This window comes from Carassius gibelio, chromosome A3, assembly GCF_023724105.1.
Source record: "Carassius gibelio isolate Cgi1373 ecotype wild population from Czech Republic chromosome A3, carGib1.2-hapl.c, whole genome shotgun sequence".
In the NCBI taxonomy this organism is placed as follows: domain Eukaryota; kingdom Metazoa; phylum Chordata; class Actinopteri; order Cypriniformes; family Cyprinidae; genus Carassius; species Carassius gibelio.
Window position 1 is genome coordinate 6995665 of NC_068373.1, and position 22178 is coordinate 7017842.

Sequence of the window (22178 nt, forward strand, 5' to 3'; positions counted from 1 at the left end):
TAGAGTAAACTTCAAATTCCTAACAAATGTGCAATAACAAATCAAGGAATTACTAGCTGCTCATGTTATAAGTGAGAAAATAGCTGAAATAATAATGCAAAGCATAATGGTAAATTCAAGTACCATGTGTGAGGTATCAACTGCTGGGTAATGTTGGTGTTGAAACATTTATCCTCACTCCAGTTTGTTTTCCCACATGCAGCTTGTTACCTTGGCGTTCTTTGCCACTATGAAAGCCGCTATTAAGACCCTGAGTGATTTTTATGACTCCAATCTGTGTGAAAAAGCAGCCACTCTCTCTTATGGGTCGGCCCAGGCACTGCAGCTTCCGGGAAAACCGTTAATCAGGACCCTCAACGCACGACCCCTCTGTCAAGACAGCTCTGCCAGGACCTAAAATAAAAAGGGGTTGTTACAATACTAAATTTGTGTTGCATGGCTCTGCAAACCAGTCTGCAAAATCATTACCTGTTGCTTATAGCCAGCCATCTGCTGATCATGAGATGTGGGGAGCCAGATGTAAAACAAAGGCTGTGTACCGAAACCTAGTGACAGTATTTTAAGGCATTGTAGGTGTGTTCCCGAACCAAAGCATGTTCCAAAAAAGGTATAGCTGGCCTTATTTTGATGCCTTGTAAAATGTTTTGCATTGTGGAAAAGGCAATTCCATGATGCAAAACTGGGCACGCTTTATTTAACATGAAATGCATTTTAGTTTGTGGAAAAGTAATGTTTAGTATCAAGGTAGGAGAGAGGAGAGGAGAGGAGAGGAGAGGAGAGGAGAGGAGAGGAGAGGAAAGGAAAGGAAAGGAAAGGAAAGGATAGGAGAGGAGAGGAGAGGAAAGGAGAGGAAAGGAGGAGGAGGAGGAGAGGAGAGGAGAGGAGAGGAGAGGAGAGGAGAGGAAAGGAAAGGAAAGCAGAGGAGAGGAGAGGAGAGGAGAGGAGAGGAGAGGAGAGGAAAGGAAATGAGGAGGAGGAGGAGGACAGGAAAGGAAAGGAAAGGAAAGGAAAGGAAAGGAAAGGAAAGGAAAGGAAAGGAAAGGAAAGGAAAGGAAAGGAAAGGAAGAGGAGAGGAGAGGAGAGGAGAGGAAGAGGAGAGGAGGGTAAAGGAAAGGAAAGGACGAGGAGAGGAGAGGAGAGGAGAGGAGAGGAGAGGAGAGGAGAGGAGAGGAGAGGAAGAGGAGAGGGGAAGAGAGGAAAGGAAAGGAAAGGAAAGGAAAGGAAAGGAAAGGAAATGAGGAGGAGGAGGAGGACAGGAAAGGAAAGGAAAGGAAAGGAGGAGGAGAGGAGAGGAGAGGAGAGGAGAGGAGAGGAGAGGAGAGGAGAGGAGAGGAGAGGAAAGGAAGAGGAGAGGAGGGTAAAGGAAAGGAAAGGACGAGGAGGAGGAGAGGAGAGGAGAGGAGAGGAGAGGAGAGGAGAGGAGAGGAGAGGAGAGGAGAGGAGAGGAGAGGAAGAGGAGAGGAGAGGAGAGGAGAGGAAGAGAAGAGGAGAGGAGAGGAGAGGACAGGAAAGGAAAGGAAAGGAAAGGAAAGGAAAGGAAAGGAAAGGAAGAGGAGAGGAGAGGAAAGGAAAGGAAAGGAAAGGAAAGGAAAGGAAAGGAAAGGAAAGGAAAGGAAAGGAAAGGAAAGGAAAGGAAGAGGAGAGGAAAGGAAAGGAAAATAACTACTAGGTCATAACTGCTATAATTTTAATTGTGTGAGCCGTGTCCTGGGCACCTATCAGCGTCGCCTCGGCAACGAGGGAGATTCACCTGCACGCAATCACAGCGGGCTAATCCGTCCCAGCTGAAGCGGATGAGGAGAGGACTATAATAGCTGCACCTAAAGGTGACACAGGGAGATAGGATCTCCAGACGACAGAAACTAATGTTGTGTCTCTTATTCCTCCAGAAAGTTGCGGATCGACCAGCCAGCCACCCGAGCACCGGACACCAAGTTCCCTTGCACTCAGCCGGCCGGCAAATAGGATCACGTGGCACCGAGGACGGACACTGGACACTACTGGCACCAGCACAGTTCAAGGCACCTGTCAATAAATACACCCTCCGGGGCTTCACTTTTGCACTAAACCCTGTCGTGTGATTCTTCAGCCCGTGACACTGGTGGAGGATGCGGGCAGATTGCTGAAGGATAACCGACCCACACGATTGTATTGGATCACCAAGTTGTTGTTTTTTCCCACTCTGCTTTCTCTGCTTTCCGCTCAGCGGGCCCCGTTGCCGGACCCCCGCACTCAAGCCACCCAGCGCCTGCCAAAGATGACTGTCTACGACGATGTAGAGCATTACCTGGGCATGTTTGAATCCATCGCCGCTCAAGAGGACTGGCCCCGTGAAGAGTGGGCGCGGATACTGGCACCGTTGTTAACCGCGGAACCCCAGCAGGCCTACTTTTCCATGCCAGCGCACCAAAAGGAATCCTATGACGAATAATGGAAGGAAATTCTGGCGCGCGTGGGTTTGTCTCCCATTGCCGCGGCCCAATTGTTCTGAGCCTGGGAATATAATAGTCGGTTGCCAGCCCGCGCCCAAGCTGCCAAACTCAACCACCTCGCCCATCACTGGTTGCTCGCCGGGAGCCCCAGCGCCGCCCAAGTGGCCGAACGTGTCGTCGCGGCCCAACCATGTGAATTCCAGCCAGGTGATTACGTCCTAGTCCTTTTCCCAACAGCAGCGTGTAAATTCCTAACCAAATGGCAAAGCCCGTACATCATCGCGGAGAAGGTGGGGCCCGTGACTTACAGAGTGCACCAGCCGGGGTGCCGGAAGGAAAGCCAACTGTACCACATCAATCTCCTGAAGTGCTGGGAGGGGACGAGGACTCAGGTTGCGGCCCTAGCCACCACCTCACCCGTGGTTGTTGACGTCAGCCCCCACCTGTCGTCCGCCCAGAAGACAGAGCTTCAACATCTGGTCAGTCAGTTCTCTCATGTGTTCTCTCCACGTCCCGGGCGGACCCACCTACTGCAGCATGATGTACGCACACCGCAAGGGACCATTGTACGACAGCGGCCCTACCGAACCCCGGAGGCCCGGCAACACGCAGTCGAAGGGGAGGTACGAGAGATGCTGAAGCTAGGGATCATTGAGCCCTCCTGCAGTCCCTGGTCCAGTCCCATAGTTATGGTCCCAAAACCGGACGGCACCCTCCGGTTCTGTAACGACTTCCACCACCTAAACGAGGTCTCCGAGTTCGACGGATACCCGATGCCCCGTGTCGATGAGCTGCTGGTGTGGCTGGGGAGAGCCTGGTTCATATCCACGCTCGATCTCACCAAGGGCTATTGGCAGGTGGCGTTAACAGAGACCGCCAAACCAAAGACCGCCTTCTCCACCCCCACTGGCCACTGGCAGTACCGGGTTCTCCCCTTCGGGCTGCACGGGGCTCCGGCTACCTTCCAGCGGATAATGGACATCGTGCTGAGACCCCATCAAGCTTACGCCGCAGCCTACATCGATGACGTCATCCACTCGGAGACCTGGGAGGACCACCTGGAGCGGCTCCGGAGGGTGCTTCTCGAGCTGCGGCGGGCAGGGCTCACCACCAACCCCAAGAAATGCCACCTCGCCCTACCTGAAGCACAGTACCTTGGTTTCCAGGTGGGCCGGGGCCTGTTCCGTCCGCAACAGAGAAAAGTGACAGCCATTCTCTCTGCCCCGAGGCCCTCCACCAAGAAACAGGTATGGTACTGCAGGTGTATTTTACTTAACTTCTCTTCCCTAGCGAAGGACACTAATGCCCGGGTGACGCGGTGGTTCCTGGCACTCCAGGACTTCCACTTTGATGTGCGACATCGATTTGGAACCGCCAACGCCAATGCGGATGGACTCTCCCGCCTGTGGGCAGCTTTCGCAGGTCTGTGAGGTACTCTTCCTTCCCCAGCCCCCACCTCCCCCCTCGGGTTGGAACCAGGACGACGCTTGGGGGGGGGGTGAGCCGTGTCCTGGGCACCTATCAGCGTGGGAGGGAGGGAGATTCACCTGCACGCAATCACAGTGGACTGATCGGTCCCAGCTGAAGTGGATGAGGAGAGGTATATAAAAGCTGCGCCTGAAGGTGACACAGGGAAAGAGGCTCTACAGACGACAGAAACTAATGTTGTGTCTCTTATTCCTCCAGAAAGCTGCGGATCGACCAGCCCGCCACCCGAGCACCAGACACCAAGTTCCCTTGCACTTAGCCGGCCGGCAAATAGGATCACGTGGCACCGAGGACGGACACTGGACACTACTGGCACCAGCGCAGTTCAAGGCACCTGTCAATAAATACACCCTCCGGGGCTTCACTTTTGCACTAAACCCTGTCGTGTGATTTTTCAGCCCGTGACAATTGGTATATAAATTCTAATATTTATCAGCACATCTGTTTATAATAGTTTACTGTTTACAAACAACACTTATAATAGTAAAAATATTTTTCAAGCAGCAAATCAGTATATTAAAATAATTTCTGAAGGATCATATGACACTTAATTACTATACTTTAAATTGTAATCATATTTCACAATATTACTGTTATACTGTATTTTTATTCAAATAAAATTATTTCAAAATCATCAAAAATTTGTATTGACTGAAAATTTGGTACAGTAGTGTTTATAAAATATATATATATATATATATATATATATATATATATATATATATATATATATATATATATATATATATATATACAGTTTTGTGTCCACAATCCCCTTTTCCAGCTGCTAAATGTTAATAACAAGGACATCTATATGGGCTGAATGCATTTCAACACGCTGCAGAACAGCAATACAACTGAAGCAGATCCTTACAGGCAGCTAAAGAAGAAAAAAACTGTAGAATCACAGATTCTTCAATGTGCTCTGCCTTCGTGATCATTTCATCTATTTCCACGTGGGCATTGTGGGCAGCAGGACATCCTGTGTTTGACGTGGTGTGCTAAACCTGAGGTACTTCACAGCAGTGACTACACTGGTTGTGCTGCTGCTGGCGAGGCAAGTTGCCCATTTAAATCTCAAAAATACAGCATGAATCATTTAGCACTGTTAATTCAAGAGTTCCCTCAGGCAAGAGAAGAGAGGAGCCACCATGAATAGAGGCTCAAAGGGTCACATAAATGAAGTGAATGAGACGCTTCAGTTAATTCTGTCATCCAGAGCATCACATCTTGTTTTGACAGGAGTTTAGGGAGAGAAAGACCTTTTTGCTAATTTCTGGTCTTTGATAATGAAGGGATGAAGCATTATACTGATTTAGCATCTACCTCTGTGACAGATTCTCTGCAGTCAACATCTTCTCTAAACCTAGAGCGGCACCTAGTGGTCACCTAGTGATTGCATCCTGTGATCTCCTTTTAAGAAGCTTGCAAGCCAGAGGCACATATTGACATTTGTTTTTAACTCATTCCCTTTAATCATGCACCAAGCATGCCTTGTGATGTCAAGGTCACTTGTGCAGAGGCCTTTCTGTGGCCTCTTGTGCTGAAGGATGAGGATGATACTTTTGCTTCTGAACACTGGACTCAGATATGTTACCATTGAGGTCACATTTCTTCAGAAAAAAAATTGTGTGGGCAAACCATGGTAAAGTAATTGTACAAGATGGTAATACCATGCTTTTCCATGATAGTAAATGATTAACATTCTCATATACTAAGATATTTACATTGTCTGTCAATGTTCTTCTAAAATGATACATACATGTCCACAAATGCATATAATTTCTATGGCAATACAAAAACAACATATCATAATGCAAAAAGAAAAATACATGGCATTGACATAGATAATATAAGTGCTACCAAGCAAACTTATAAAAAAAAAAATGTTCCATTTCTAAAATACAATGTGTTAGTATGGTGCAATGCCAAAATAAATACATTCATAAATGTTACCATTAAAACAAAAAAGCATGTGTAACATAGTACACGTACACAATGTGTAGTATTGTCATGGAAACATTAAAAAAAAATAAAAAAAATAAAAATGGTAATGCCATAGTACACACCACTTATAAAAAATAAAAAAAATAATGAAATAAAATTGAATATTAAAAGAAAAACCTAAAATAAAATAATAAAAATAAACTATGTAAGTAATGAAATGACTACAAATAAAACTGAATAAACAATACATTTTCAATATTTTAATTATAATATTACAAATAAATAAAAAAAGCACTACAGACTTTAATTAAAATTAAAATTAAAACTCAAAATATATCAATTCAAATATATGAATTCAAAATTCTGGTGCAAACCTTAATCAGCGCTGATATTGTTAACTAAAACTGAAGGCAAATTATCTTGGTACCTGCCCAAAAATATATGGAATTAATTTACATGGTGCTTGCCGGAAAAACATTGTATAATGATAAAAATTTAAATAAAAGATATTTCCATTGTGTTCAAAATCAAAGAAATATCCGGAAATGTCTGGTTTGTATCCGAAGGCAGATGTGGTATAACTGTGGAATGTGTCCTAAAAGACCTAATGTGACCAAGGCACATGTCAAGAATTGTGTAATGTTTTAAAAACAGGGTGCTACTGTGGTACACGTGTTTGTGCTGGATGGATGCCACACCGCTGATGTGCCTCAGAAAGCATCATCTTGATCTAAAACATGAGACCTTTGAGACCCGCCATAAACAGAAAGGTGATTTTTTTTTTTTTTTCCAAGGGCCTGGACGAATGAAGCATTCAAATACACACATCCTGAGGAAGGAACACGTTTCCTGATGCACGTTAAACAAAGAAAGGCGGTTCCAAGTGAAATGTGCCACCATTCTGCCCTTCTCTTCATCCTTCATCCATCCCCTTCATGCGTCCTTCACATTCATGAACACTCACCTGGAAAGATGAGCGTGTGTCTTCTCTGGATCGGCCTGCTCCACATCAGCCTGAGCACACTGTGTAAGGACTCCTCGCACTGATGATTGACACCGCTCATCCTCTTTTTGTTCACTTGTCTCACCTCTTTCTCCCTTTTGCTCTCACCTGCAGGGCAAGCAGCCAACATACAGGCCGGTAAGTCCTCGTTTCACCTTCCAGTTTCAATCTGTACTTTATATTTGCATGGGAGAGAAACAGTTTCGGGACGCTAGCTTCTGTAGGGTTATTTTTACCTCAGACTAACCTAACTGCTTGATTTATATAGCTGGGAAAAGGGAGCAGTGAAATATTTTAAAATAGTTATGTGCTTTGTGCTTTTCTGAGACTTTTAGGATGTATTTTTAGTCAGAGCAGATCTGTGATTCCCTTGGATGCGTTGTTCCTTCAGAGATACTTTGACACGCACTGTTTAGCCCCTCACAGGAAGTGTGGACTTCAATATCAAGATGTTTAGTCTGCTTCTAATTGGAGGCTCAAACATGATCAGTGATGCAGATTCTAAGCCACAGAAACTGTGTTTTTCTGGTAAACACGCCACCATTGAGTCTGGGTTCGGATTATCCTTGTTTTTCCAGCTTTTAGTGGTGTTTAGCAGTGAACTCCAGTTGTGTTTGTTGGCCAGGTTGAGAGTTGTACGGCAGAAATCACAGGCTCTTCACTCCTGAGAGGGAAGTGTTTAGCGTTTGTTTATGGGATTTTACTTCCTTCCGCTTCCTTCTGTTGAGATCGCTGCTGCTTTACACACTTTCTTTAAGACTTCAGGAAAAGAACAGTGTGTTCTGCTCAAAGTAAACACACAGAGAACATGAGTCTTTAGAAGGGTTTTTTTTGTTTGTTTTTGTTTTGTTTTTGAGAGCCGAAGAAAGCACACGTTTCTTTGGGAACAATGCACTGGCTCTGTCTGACGCTTCTTTTTAGCCAAATTCAGCATCGCATGACTGATGAGACAATACCAGAATACACCACTTGTGAAAAGAAGTGTGCTTAATTGAAATAAATGTACATTTACTGCGAGTCTTTAAAATTGGACTTGTGGATAGTATATTATTTCTAAAATTAAAGGCTGCTTAAGTGTACTTAAAGGGGGGTGAAATGCTCGTTTTCACTCAATCTCCTGTTAATCTTGAGTACCTATAGAGTAGTACTGCATCCTTCATAACTCCAAAAAGTCTTTAGTTTTATTATATTCATAAGAGAAAGATAGTCTGTACTGATTTTTCCCGGAAAAACACGAGCGGCTGGAGGCGTGACGTGTGGGCGGAGCTAAAGAATCACGAGCGCCAGTAGGCTTTTGCTTTGATAGCGTTTGGAAGCTGTGACATTACCGTATGAGGACAAAACCAACCAAAACAAACCATGGCTAACAGTCAGATTCAGCGTATATTTATGATCCAGAATCAGATCCAGCGGCTGAAATTTAACAAGAGCAGCATCAGCAACGACGTCTCTATGTGGTATGTACTGAAACTGTGTATATTTGCTTAGTGGTTTTGGAAAATGACTAAGTTCCACTTTGTCGTCTTTTTTTTTTTTTTAAGCTGTACATGTGGAAAGTGCAGTTTGATGACAACATCGCATGTTGTTTACTTGATGTGCTTACACGCCGACAGCTAAGTTAACAACACAGAGATATTTGAAGCAGTTTTACTCACCGCCTGCGGTTCCAACACACAATCGTGACCCTTTTTCATAGGGATTGCATCATCCTTAAGAAATAAACGATGTGCAAATCCAGCGTCAAACTGGGCCTTGTTTGTAAAACAAGCATCTTCGAAATGCAGGGAACAAACACAAACACTTACACAACTCCGTTGATGCTCTGTAAAAATAAACTCCATCCACTGGTCCCTTAATGCTGTTTCTCTTTTGGTAATCTGTGCAGGGTTATCTTGCCCTGGGAACCGAAAACACACTTCTTTTGGTGACATTTCGCGATGCTTTCGCTCTGATCAGTGAACGTCTGTTGTGCTCTCAGTGCTCTGCTATACGGAAGCGCGCTCTTCCGGCAGAAGTGCCCTTAGCACCCATATAAGGAAATTCCGCTCCATCTAACGTCACACAGAACCATACTCGAAAAAAACTATCAGAAACTTGTGACAAACCGGAAGAGGTATTTTTGGAACAAAAATACTCCTTCAAACTTACAGCTTAATTTTTGAAACTTTGTCCATGTTTAGCATGGGAATCCAACTCTTTAACAGTGTAAAAAACTCAGTATGCATGAAATAGCATTTCACCCCCCCCCCCCCCCCCCTTTAAAGAGAGTACACTTTAATGACAGCTTCTTTTAAAAAGTGCACTTGTAAAAATATAAAATTCAACGTTTTACATTAAAATAAATTTTTTATCATTACGTTTTAATAATCTTTTCTCGTGCTTTAAAAAAGGACCCTACATAAAGTACACAAAGTTCTGGACTATAATTTTAACTGCAGTGTGTTATTTAATAATACTTTTAAAGTATGTATATTTGAAATACACTAAATTGCAACTTCGAAACTGCATTTGCATAATAAATATATTTTAAATAGTGCTGTCAAACGATTAATCGCGATTAATTGCATACAAAACAATCATTTTTGAACAATCACACATAATATATGTGTGTTTTCTGTGTATATGTATTATGTATTTATAAATACACACACACACACACACACACACACACACATTTATAAATACACACACACATACAGTTTTTCAAAGTATTTACATTTACATGTATATATTTATATTCATATAATTTACATTATTTATAAATGTAATATATAAAGATAACACTGAAATATATACATGCATGTGTGTGTATTTATATTTACATAACCTATAGTAGCGAACTGTTTATATTCATTATGTAAATATTTTCTTTTTATTTGTATTTGTATTTTTATTTTCGGATGCAATTAATCACGATTAAATTGTAATTTTTTCGCGACATAAGTTTCAGTAGAAATTACATTAAAGTATATTCTACTGATTTAACATTTTTAATACATATGCTTTAAATATATAATATAGAAATATACATTATATATAATAATTACCATAAATATGTGACAGTAAGAGGATGTGCAGGATTCACAGCAAGTTTAACTTAAGTTATAAGTTATTTCAGAGCCAACAAGTGTTTTTTTTAATTGCCGTTCATTTGACTAAATGTGTAAAATAATTTTAGAATAATTTAAAAAAGATTAAATATTTTTTTTTATTAATAAAGCACTTTTTCTTGACCAATTTCTTGATTTGTGTTTTCTTGTATGTGTGTGTTTGTTACTTCTGGATGTTTCTGAGCAGCAGTGACCATTGATGAGGTGAAACTGACTGTGCTTCCAGCTGTTAATGTGAAGAGTGGCACTAAAGTGACCTTGCGTTGTGAAGCCAGTGTCAGTCAGAGCCATCGCCAGCCGCTGACACACTCCTTTAGCCTCACGCAGGACGATCAGGTGATTTACTCCAAAAATACCAGTGACTCGTGGATGGAGCGCAGTTTCTCTAATGCCAGGGTTTCCAACTCTGGTGGCTACCAGTGCAGTGTCCACATCAATGACAAGCACAAGAAGAGCAACACTTTGCCATTGAACGTCACAGGTGAGTGACATAACTTACCCTCCACTAAGCCCCATCTTAAAGAGATAGTTCACCCAAAATATGAATATTTGCTGTTAATTTACTCACCATAAGGCCATCCAAGATATAGGTGACCTTTTTTACTTCAGAAGAATATTACGGATCTTAAGTGATTCATTAAATTCATGTCAATGGCTTCCATCAATTTGATTCAAAAAAAAAAAATATTAGGCAACACAAACTTAATACCCGTGGCTCCTGATGATATATTGAGGTCTTATGAAGCGAAATGATCAGTTTGTGCAAGAGTTTTACGCTAATTTACGCTGTTAATTTAATTGCTTAGCTCTAAATTACGTCAATGCATGATGTAAACAAACTGGCCAATCAGTTATTTGAACCAGTTCATTGAAACTAGCTATCCGAAAGAACCAGTTCATGGAAAAGAATTGGATTTGAGGTGAAAATGTTGTAAATAAAGTTCAGTTTCTTGCACAGATGGATCATTTCACTTCATAAGACTTCAGTATATCATCAGGAGCCAGGAGTATTATTTTGGTCTTGTCTTTACGCATTTTTTTACTTCTCAAAGTAACAGTAGCCATTGACTTGCAGTCACCTACAACTTGGTGGCCTGAAGGTGAGTAAATTAACAGCAACTTTTCATTTTTGGGTGAATTATCCCTTTAAAAGCATTACTGATCAATTCTTACCAATTCTGGTAGTTGATACACTAATCTTAAAATGTTTTCGTTATCATCTTCAAAATCAGTATTTTGTTTGATGACAACTTCGTCATCAGAACAACCATTGAATGATGCAATTTGATATGAACAGTACATCAACAAGCCTTGTCAAGATTTGCTGATGATACTTCAGAATTATTTTGTTTTAAATTGTGTGTTGATGTGACTGATTATATTCAGTCTTTGAAAGTCTTTAAACCCATACAGGACTTCAAATCCCAATGCTGAAGGTGAAGTCTGACATTGTGTTTGAGGGGGGAGACGTTATTGCCACATGCAGTGCACCAGAGGAGATGGGCAGTCTGGTGTTCTTCTTCTACGAAAACGATCGGGAGGTCAGGAAAGCCTCTAGTACCATCAACTCTGTGACAACCACTCTGACCATGCAGAAGCTCAAAGACATCTACCTGCATTGTGACTATATGGTATTGATGCAACCGACAGAAGGACACTCCAACAAAAGCAACATGGTGAATGTTACTGTACAAGGTAAAAGCATATTCAAGTTACTTTAAAGAACCCCATATATATATATTAACTAGGGGTGTAACGATACGCGTATTCGTATTGAACCGTTCGGTACGACGCTTTCGGTTCGGTACGCGGTACGCATTATGTATACCGAACGGTTCGTTGGAGTAATTAATTATATTTGAAAAAAAAAAAAAAAAGAGAGAGAGAGAAAGAAATATAATGATATGTGTTTAACATGGTAGCCCAATAACCCAAACAACGTAACAGGAAACGCCCCTGACACTCCAGAAGAAGAAAAAAACACCATCTTATATGTTTATGTTAGGCTACTCAGCAGGCGCTCGCTCACTCAGTACACGCTGAAGGCTCGTTGCAAAATAGCCAATGCGTTTAACAGACTAGAAATGAGAAGATCCTCCAATAACCAACAGGTCTGGTGTTTGGGTGCCCTTTGGATTCCCTTTAAGCTATAATGGTGATGGCAAGAGAGTGGTGGATAAAAAAACAACGGTATGTCGCATCTGCAACATGACAGGGTACACCAGCGGGATTACAAAAAAAAAAAAAAAAAAAAAAACAGCGGGAATATCTGGGATATATGCGTCAGTACTATCTGGGAAAAGACGAAAAAAAGGAGAAACATGCACGCAGCAAACTATCCCTGCAGCATTTAGACACTATAGCTTACAGGGAATCCAACCCAAACACCAGACCTGTTGGTTATTTTAGGATCTTATATTTCTGGTCTGTTAAATGCATTAGACATTTTGCAACGAGCCTTCAGCGCGTGCTGAGTGAGCGAGCGCCTTAGGGGCCGTTCACATATCGTGCCTAAAAACGCATGGAAAACGCTAAGCGCGTCTTTCTCCTCCTTTCCAAAGCGCTCGGGCAGAAGCGCTCATGAGGCGTCTGTCTTTGCTAAGCAACAATGACGTGCTCTCTCCATGAGACGCGGAAATTTCAGCGAAGGATAAATGGATTTGCAGCTCTAAAAATCGCTTGCAGTAGCTCTGCTACTGAATTTATTTCAAAATTGCAATCCATATACAACTATGATCAGCTGTTCCTTCATCTTGGCTGAGCTCTCAACGTTGTTACGGGAAAGGATGAAGCTGATTGGTTGGTTCTTGTCACATGACCCGCGGTGCGCTTGCGGCATTCTGAAAAGTTGAGATGTTTTTACATTTTGCTGTATCTAAAACGTATCGAACCGAACCGAACCGTGACATCAGTGTATCGTATCGAACCGAACCGTGAATTTTGTGAACCGTTACACCCCTAATATTAACACATCTGATGATATTTTGCATTAACAGTGAGACGGACTTTCTTTTTTACAGATCTTGATGTGATCACCCCACAAATAAGCATCTCCCCCAATGTGAATGTTGTTGAGGGTGACAGGGTGCAGATCACATGTAACGTGCAATTATACTCAGATCTTAGATTGTACCTCACCAGAGACAAAACCATTCTTAGAGTATCTCATACAAACTTCACACACAGCCTCGTAGTAAGATCTGAGGATTCAAGGGACTATGTGTGTAAAGCAGAGAAAGGCAGCGTGCAAAAGAAGACATCATATCAGCTAAATGTTACAGGTATAATAACACCAAGTTTTTATTTTTAAAAAATGTGCATCAGATTTTCACGCAATTCAATTATTTGTTGTTCAGGTTGTGCACATCGCAAACCATTTGTGTGTTTTTTACTTAACATTTTGACTAATCTTAAAATGCTTTCAGATACTGTTAGCTACAATACATACAGTTTATTTGATTTTTTTATGTTAAGTTATGGCTTCGATTTTAGTTTTAGTTGACTATAATAACCCAGGACTGCATGATAATAAAAAAACAATTTTGTCGCCATCTTCACTCATCAGAACTGTTCTCGAAGCCAATTATGAGAATGATCCCAGACCAGGTTTTTGAAGGCGAGCGCTTCACTCTGACCTGCAGCAGCGATGTAATCTCCCCAGCGAAGATCAGAAAAGCAGATATAAAGTATGTTTTGCTGAAAGATGGTCAAAGCATTGCAGAAATTGCCACATACGATGACACTGCAAGCCTGGCCACCAATGGGAACTACTGCTGTATGGCCATGGCTAAAGAAGTCAATAAGACCAGCTTACCGTTTATTTTAAAGGCTAAAGGTGATGATTTTCTGCTTTTGTTAAATCTTTGTACTCAGGGACATGTATATATTACCCATATTACTAACTGACTGCTATATAATAACTTTTTTTTATATCTATGTTATAACATGTTATAATAAAGTAATAACAAAAGCTGTTTAAAAAAAATAGAAATACAGTTGCTCCCAATAATGCCAATACTCTTGAAAATAAAGGTTCCATAAGGGGATTTTTGTAGTGATGCATTTGAAGAAACATTTTGAGTTCCCCAAAGAAACTTTCAGGGAACATGTCTTAAATAAAACATAAAAAAAATAATAATAATTCTAAGTCAGAAATCTAAAGAACCTTTTGTGGAATGGAAAGATTACATGGATGATGAAGGTTCTTCATGAAACCATGAATGCCAATAAAGAACCTTTATTTTTAAGTGTAGAATCGACCCAAATAGATTTATTCCAATTGATGTGGTGCACTGCAAGACCACGTTTTCTTTTGTGCATGCTTCTTATTTTTCCTCCTCTCTTTTCCAGTGCCTGTTTCTGTCCCAGTCCTTCGTGTTGTTGATAAGGTGATTGTTGGTAAGCCGTTCAGGGTTTCATGTGAGGCTGAAAATGGAACGTTTCCAATAACCTACACCTTACTGAAGACCAGTGTTCCAGTGGATCAGAAAGTGGTTGAGGCAGCTGACAGGGCGATCTTTAATATAACCTCCATCAGTTTTCCTAAAGATATCGACAACTTCAGATGTCAGGCTTCTAACAATGTGCGATTGCTCCGTAAGACCAGCAAACCCCTAAGAGCAACAGTCATAGGTAAGAGGAACACATCCTGACAACTTCCTACCGAAACATCTGGGTTGTTACTCTTTTTGAATTAATTTGGAAGTGCATGTTGCCATTTTTAGATGCTGATATTAGCTTTAATCACTGATGGACCATTGAGTCCCGTACCATTGTATGTCACATTCATTATATTCCTGTCCTTCAAATCAAAGCCTGCTAAAGTTTCACTTTCAGGAAAGGTATTTCAAGCCATTCAAAGTTTGTCATGACAAATCTTCGCAACATAGGCTCAAAAAAAACAAAACATCAAAAATAAACCTATATTATTACTATTATGTTTGAACCTCAAAACACTTTTACCATAGTGTAAACTAACACATAACCAGATCTGTATGTATGGCTTTTCTAACATAGTCAATTGTATAAGCGTTCAGTGAAACACAAATCACGTTAAAAGAGCTGAATGATTTATAAAAGCATGTGTTACAGTGATTTGGTCACAGTTTTGCATCCTTCCTAATGTCACCATTTATTTGTGGTAAAATCACTGCAATGCACCGCCTCTAAAGCTTATTCAATACTCTTTTGTTTTTATACTAGAGGACATGATATACACCTTTTTTCCCTAGTACTTGTTTTGTTTGCTTTAACCAAGTTTAACATGAGTCACTTTTGAAGAACCATAAAAATTATTAATCAACTTCAGTGAATTCTGTCATTATTATTTATTCATGTTCTTCCAAAAACATCATGCTGGAATTTCCATGAAAAAAATAAATGAACACACACACACACAAAAGCTGACCATAAAACAATGGCAATACTTAAAATCTCCTGTGGTCATCCAACAGCTGCATTGTTACAGAAGTGGATATTTTTATATATGTCACTCAGCCAAACCTCTAAAATCTCATTCTTGTTCACAATCAGATAAAAACATGACAATGACCCCAAACACCATTTGCTCTCACAAATTTTGAATTGGAAGTTGCAATGGAGCTGGTGATATTCAGTGAATAACAACTGAAAGATGACTTCAGTGTTATTGTACTTACATAAAAAAAAAAAAATCTGTCTACCAGTACCTGTTTCCAGGCCTGAACTGAAGCCGGAGGAAGTTACGGTCACAGAGGGGACAGATCTCATCCTCATCTGCAGTGTACACCAGGGCTCTGACCCCATCACCTTCACCTGGTATTATAACACAGTTAAGCTCCCTTCCTCCACCCAAGAAGTCAGATCATTAGAAGGAAGATACGTCGTTAAAGCCATCGAGCGAGGCCAGAGAGGCGACTACTACTGTGAGGCGTCCAATAACGCCAATGAAACCAAAAAGAGTTTTCCAGCCAGAATTGGCGGTAAGTTGGTAAACACACACCGACTTACCATCTGATCACTCTGAAGTCATAGTAGAGCTTCTATGTTTAGATATAGAGTATTTTGAACTGTAATGCATAGTCTATTCAAGTACACAGTCGCAGGTGATAAAGTTAGTTGACCTGAAAGAGTAACTGACAGTGGAAACTGCCTGTTTATGCTAATGCTACGCTAACAGCACCCCTTGCGGCAATGCTGAGAATGTAATGCTTGTAATTGTCTTGTGTGTCTACAGAAGATGTTCTAGTTCATTTTCTGTTCATTTTTGTGTGTTTTATAGTGAGTTTAGCGCTGTGGAAGAAGGTTCTTATTGGAGTGTTCTGTATCTTGCTTTTGGTGGCTAGCGTCATAGTCCTGACAGTCTTTTCAAAGAAATTGTCAAATCCACACAAAAAAGAGCAAGCGACTGAGTTATCAGTGTAAGAGGCCTCTCTTCATCTCTGTTTAACATCTACTTCTTGAATTAGCATTAGAAGCTTTTTTCCATTCTGTTTAAACTGCTTTGTTTCTCAGAAAACCTCCACGACCCAAATCAGGTGACCCCATGAGAATAAGCCTTACTCTCGACATTGAAGATAACACTGCTCTCAATGGTAACAGATGTCCCCATCCTTGTTATATTAACATTAATACACTGCATTTGGCTATGATTTAAGGGGGGGGGGGGGGGGTGAAATGCTATTTCATGCATACTGAGTTTTTTACACTGTTAAAGAGTTGGATTCCCAATGCTAAACATGGACAAAGTTTCAAAAATTAAGTTGTACGTTTGAAGGAGTATTTCTGTTCCCAAAATACCTCTTCCAGTTTGTCACAAGTTTTGGAAAGTTTTTTTCGAGTATGGCTCTGTGTGACGTTAGATGGAGCAGAATTTCCTTATATGGGTCCTGAGGCACTTCTGCCGGAAGAGCGCGCGCTCCCGTATAGCACAGCAATGAGAGTACAACAGACTTCACTGATCAGAGCGAGAGCGTCGCGAAAAGTCACAAAAGAAGTGTGTTTTTGGTTGCCAGGGCAAGACAACCCTGTACAGATTACCAAAAGAGAAACAGCATTAAGGGACCAGTGGATGGAGTTTATTTTTACAGAGCATCAACGGAGTTGTGCAAGTGTTTGTGTTTGTTCCCTGCATTTCGAAGATGCTTGTTTTACAAACAAGGCCCAGTTTGACGACGGATTTGCGTATCGTTTATTTCTTAAGGATGATGCAGTCCCAACGAAAAAGGGTAATGATCGTGTGTTGAAACCGCAGGCGGTGAGTAAAACTGCTTCAAATATCTCTGCCTCCTTGTTAGTGCATCCGCCTCCCATGCCGGAGACCCGGGTTCGAGCCCCGCTCGGAGCGAGTCCTTGCTGCTGCTGCTCTCATTCAGTTTCAGCCTTGGGATCTGATTCTGGATCATAAATAAACGACTGAATCTGACTGTAAGCCATGATTTGTTTTGGATGATGGTTTTTCCCTCACGTTAATGTCACAGCTTCCAAACGCTCTCAACGCAAAAGCCTATTCACGCTCGTGATTCTTTAGCTCCGCCCACACGTCACGCCTCCAGCCGGTCGTGTTTTTCCGGGAAAAATCGGTACAGACTATCTTTCTCTTATGAATATAATAAAACTAAAGACTTTTTGGAGTTATGAAGGATGCAGTACTACTCTATAGGTACTCAAGATTAACAGGATATTGAGTGAAAACGAGCATTTCACCCCCCCCCCCCTTTAAGGTGTTGTGTGTTCCTAAAATTAAGTGACGTTGATCTTTATTTAGATTTATGTCAAAGTAGGTCCATTTAAGTTAAATTAAAGTGAATGAACTTCCAGTTTTGCATTACCAATGCAATTGCAATTCAGGTGGAGTTTGTTACATGCAAAAAGTGCTATGCAGATTGTTACATAATATCCCTTTTCTGGTATCATTGTGCATTGGGCTGAGAAAGGGAGGGGTGTGACTTTAGCTCCAACCGGCTCTATAGGACATTAAATTGGATATGTCTGGCTTATTGGAATGGCTGAATATTGAATCATACTGAAAATTGTATTTTATTGATTTTTCTCTGACATTAGAAGTTGAACCCATATCCTGATTTCTGCCTTACAGGAACTCCCTGTGTGATGGGCAGGAATGTCTGGAGTGAAAATGTATCTGCCTCAGGTAGTACAGATCTTACACCAGATTATGCCAATGTGATGTGAGTTACTCAGATGACACCCTCTGCTTGCTGTTCTACTAGATTCTGACGATCATACTGATGAAAACTCTGAGCTGCTTCATCCACAGGAAGTCGATCCCAGCGGAGGTGAGTTGCTAAAATTTCAATGTTCTTCGACAGTCAATGAATTCCTCGGATGGAATCATTGTGAAAAATCTGTCAATTGAATATATTGGATGATTGGATTTGGTTCTGTTTTGTGAAAATAAAATCTCTTTGGAGCTTGGGCAGTTCTGCTTTGTTGTTCTGAGCCTTCCTAGCTCCTCCCAGGCCTCTCATCAGCACACTTCCTGACAGTTCTTCTTCAGGAACCAGATTTTAAACTCAATATCGATGGCGATCCAACACAGTGCATTTGTGCTGCAAACATTGACATTTCTTTCTTATTTCAATTCCATATAGCCGTAATTTCCATCCATTTAGATTACACATGAGTGGATTAAACATAATCTTGATGGCAAAGTTTATTTAAATGTAGTCTATTTAAATAATTATATTTTCAGAATGCATTTATTGTTTAGCATCAGGATAAATCTGTTGATTGTTAAAACAACTAAATGTATTCAGTCAAAAAGTATGGACACGGTTAAAATATGGTTAACCAGGGCACAATTAATATTTAAATAAAATGTATAAAATTGATGATAAATATATAAACTTGGTTGTTGTGTATTTATTATTTGTTTTATCTGAAGTGTGACTGCCAGATATTCATCACATTAAGTTTATTAGTTTAAAATTAAAATAGTGTACATTTTATATGGAAATTCTAATTCATATTTTTAAATGTTGTTTTGTTTTGTTTTTAATGTAGTATTTTTATTTCCTTACTGATTAAAAAAAAGGAAAAAACCATTGGATCTTTTTTCATTTCAAATCAGTTTTATTTGTATAGCACTTTATATGATACAAAATGATAGCAAAGCAACTTTACAGAAAATTAATGATGATTAATCATGACTACTTTGAGAATTTCCTATCAACTCAACTTTCTTGACTACATAAATTCCATTTGAATGCTAAAAAAATGTGTGAAAATGTGTCCGTATTTTTAATAGATGTTCCCGTGAAGATAACCACAGAGCCAGAATACAGTGTCCAGGACACAGATGTCCAGGTGTCCACACCAGGTGAGCTTAGATGTTTGAATCACGTACATTACAGCTTGACCTTTACAGGAAGTAAAAGAGGTACGCTGTTAAACTGTATCCAAACTGACATTGTTAATGAATGTGTGGTGTTTTCATCATGCATGAGATGCCAGGTGGCTACTTCCTGCACTGGTGGGAAGGAGCTTCCTGTTTTCACAATGGGCCCTGGAGCCTCATGTTCCTCTGCCTAAACGACACAGAAACTTGTCTATTGTTTTCTTCAGTGCAAAGAAACACTCCACAGTCCCTTTTCCCTGGTTGATTAATAGCAAGTCCTCTTACTAATCATTGTGGTATGTGTCTGAAACAATGCTGAAACATAGCAGAGGTCACGCTGAAATGGGTTTTGGCATGCCCACATATTGCCAAACAATAGCTGCATCTGGAGGGAAACAGATTACTTACACAGGCACATTAGCATGGCACTAACGCGATAAGCCTAAGGCGGGCACCGCACTCCTCTTCCTTGGGAGTTGATTATAGTTGGTTCAGGAAGCTGGGCTGAAGTTATTAAATATTCATCCATATTCCACTGCGCCTCTTTTGTGACGGTGGTTCATTTGTTTTTGTTTTTTGCAGGAGTTTCGGAACAGGCTGAGGGCGTAAGTGACGCACATTGTTGACACACAGACACAAAAGTCCACATGTAGGTATGTACAAATAGTTTTGCAACCGGGAGGCCCTCTTGTGGAAGAAATAGGTGCCACAGAAGAAATCTCAATACGTTGTATCTGATTTGGTCAGTCTTATGAAGCCTGTCAGGAAAACTTCCAATCACACTAAATCCAAAGAGGAAAATGAAGTAACTTAAGCATTTTACATGTAGTTAGCCATCCAAATATTTTCAGTTCTCATTGCCATCATTGTATCCTATTTTAGGTTTGTTTCATATAGTAGTAATGAATATGAGAATCAGACTTTATAATTATAAGGTAGTTGTTTATTTCTCATTATATGGTATATAATTTGGGGGGAAATGAAATATAAGTACAAAAAAAAAAATAAAGCTGCATGTATTGTCCACAGTTATATTTCTGTATTAGTTTGGACAGCCAGGTAATTAAAATGTAAAATATTGCTTAAAACATGATTCTGCAAGCTAGTTTGTGAAGTGTGTGTCTTTCCCAGCAGGTGACTCTGGAATATGCACAACTCAACAACAGTGAACAAGAACCAAGAAAGAGTTTCGACACTTCACACATAACTTATTCAGCTTCTCCGCCACCAGAAGCTGATTTTCAATCATGAATATGAATATTTGTTGGTATAATTAACATTACTTTGGGCTTGGATTTGTTACATGAGTAAGATTTGTTGTGATCTTTGTATATGAAAGATTAAAATCTGAGCAGTCAAATGAAGTCTTTTGCTGGATTTCTTTGTTTTTCCTCTTTGGTGTGTTTTTTCAAGAACTATGACAAACAGGAAAGGCATTTTGCTTCCAGAACACGAGGGAGCCACTGAACCACTTGAAAGATGAAGACTTTTAAAGTGGAGCCAGCCCAAAGTGTCCTTTAAACATTTAGGATCAAAAGCACTGCTTACTTTTTACATAGGAGTTGGTTCCTAGGAAAAGCTGTTTTAACTAAATTCGAAGAATATATAGTTATATTAATCAAGGAATTTCACCCAGATTTTCATTCTCATCATTAATTTCTGTTGTAAACAAACTGAGAGAAGTGAACGCTGTCTTTGAAAATACGTGCCATTTTTCTGGTGTACCACAGGGTTTTATTTTAGGACCTCTGTTATTTTTGTTTCTCTATAAGGTTTCCTTTAGGAAGTGTAAGTAGGTAAAATATGTCAACCCTGTCTTAAAATATTATATTTAATATATATAAGACTTGCTAGATCTGTGTTAGTTCCATCATGCAAACTAGGATCTGCACATTCTACAAGCAGTACACGCAAACAAAAGATGTGTTGAGAAAATTCAATGGCTACCCATTGTGGTTACCTTATATTAGAGGAAACAAGGGAATCCCATAATGGGGTGCCACTTTAGCAGATTAATAGATCTTCAGGGGTGCCACAGTAACTGCTAGGGCTTTGTTACAGAAGCCATATGAGGTGTTTACACTGAGCTTTTCACCACTCTCTGTGCTTATTTTAGGGAAGGGGAACATCATGTACCTCTGTTTTACTGCCATAAAGTGTCCCTCACTTGCTCTCACTTGTTCATAACATGAGCCCTGAGTCAATGTCGTGCAGAATTCCAGTCCTGTAGTTAGCTGCAATGCTAAAATTGGCACGCTGACCCCTGTGAAATGTATTCTGGGAACATGTTGTGTTTTACTTTGCATTATGGGGCTTGTGCAGAATGTGGAATCTGGTTAGCATGGTAGCAATTTATATGGTAAAGATTGTAAGGTAACAACTAATGTCACTGTTTACAAGCTTGCCAAACCTGTTTTTCAGACGACTCTGTTTTACTCGGGTAAAACTCAAACTGAACAGATTGGAGATGCTCTCCATTATCCTTTCTATAAATATGGAAGTAACAGAAAATGAAGGGCATATGTATGATAACACTTTGCATGTACATGAATGGAAGTGAATGTGTGTGCTCATATTTAGGGGCCTATCATACACCCGGCGCAATGCCACGCAAGGAGCAGCACAAGTGTGTTTGCTAGTTTCAGTCCGGTGCCATTTGCATTTTCCCGTCCAGCACCATGCCTTTTAATTAACAAATGCATTTGCACTCATTTGTGTGCCCATGATGCCCATCTAAAAAAAGATGGGCATCTAAAAAAAGAGGTGTGTTCAGGTGCATTGCTATTTTAAGGAGCTGAAATTAGACTGCACCATAGACTAACTCAAACCTGGTCTAAAGTCAATGGCGCAATATTTTTTTGTTA

The 22178-nt window shown here is 40.5% G+C and overlaps 1 protein-coding gene across 4 annotated transcripts; it reads left to right on the top strand.

Annotated features, from left to right (window-relative positions):
- Positions 1 to 6744: 6744 nt before the first annotated feature.
- Positions 6745 to 20678, top strand: LOC127944833 (platelet endothelial cell adhesion molecule). 4 transcript variants are annotated; one of them, XM_052541160.1, is made up of 15 exons: positions 6745 to 6894; positions 6985 to 7008; positions 10168 to 10461; positions 11394 to 11675; positions 13001 to 13261; positions 13546 to 13815; positions 14331 to 14612; positions 15665 to 15940; positions 16240 to 16378; positions 16473 to 16552; positions 18055 to 18108; positions 18188 to 18253; positions 19225 to 19296; positions 19897 to 19967; positions 20446 to 20678. In XM_052541160.1, exons 1-14 carry the CDS (start codon positions 6756 to 6758, stop codon positions 19938 to 19940), a joined length of 2283 nt encoding a protein of 760 aa, XP_052397120.1. In that variant the 5' UTR covers positions 6745 to 6755; the 3' UTR covers positions 19941 to 19967; positions 20446 to 20678. The 4 variants fall into 4 exon arrangements, with proteins under 4 accessions (XP_052397120.1, XP_052397125.1, XP_052397103.1 ...); XM_052541165.1 differs by having other exon boundaries at positions 20449 to 20678; XM_052541143.1 differs by having other exon boundaries at positions 19897 to 19919.
- Positions 20679 to 22178: the final 1500 nt, after the last annotated feature.

Excerpts from the sequence above, each read along its gene's own strand:
- LOC127944833 (XM_052541143.1), top strand. The coding sequence starts at position 6,756 with ATGTGCCACCATTCTGCCCTTCTCTTCATCCTTCATCCATCCCCTTCA. Across the intron at positions 13,262-13,545 it reads ATATCAGCTAAATGTTACAG|AACTGTTCTCGAAGCCAATT; the intron begins GTATAATAACAC and ends TTCACTCATCAG. Across the intron at positions 16,379-16,472 it reads CAAGCGACTGAGTTATCAGT|AAAACCTCCACGACCCAAAT; the intron begins GTAAGAGGCCTC and ends TTTGTTTCTCAG.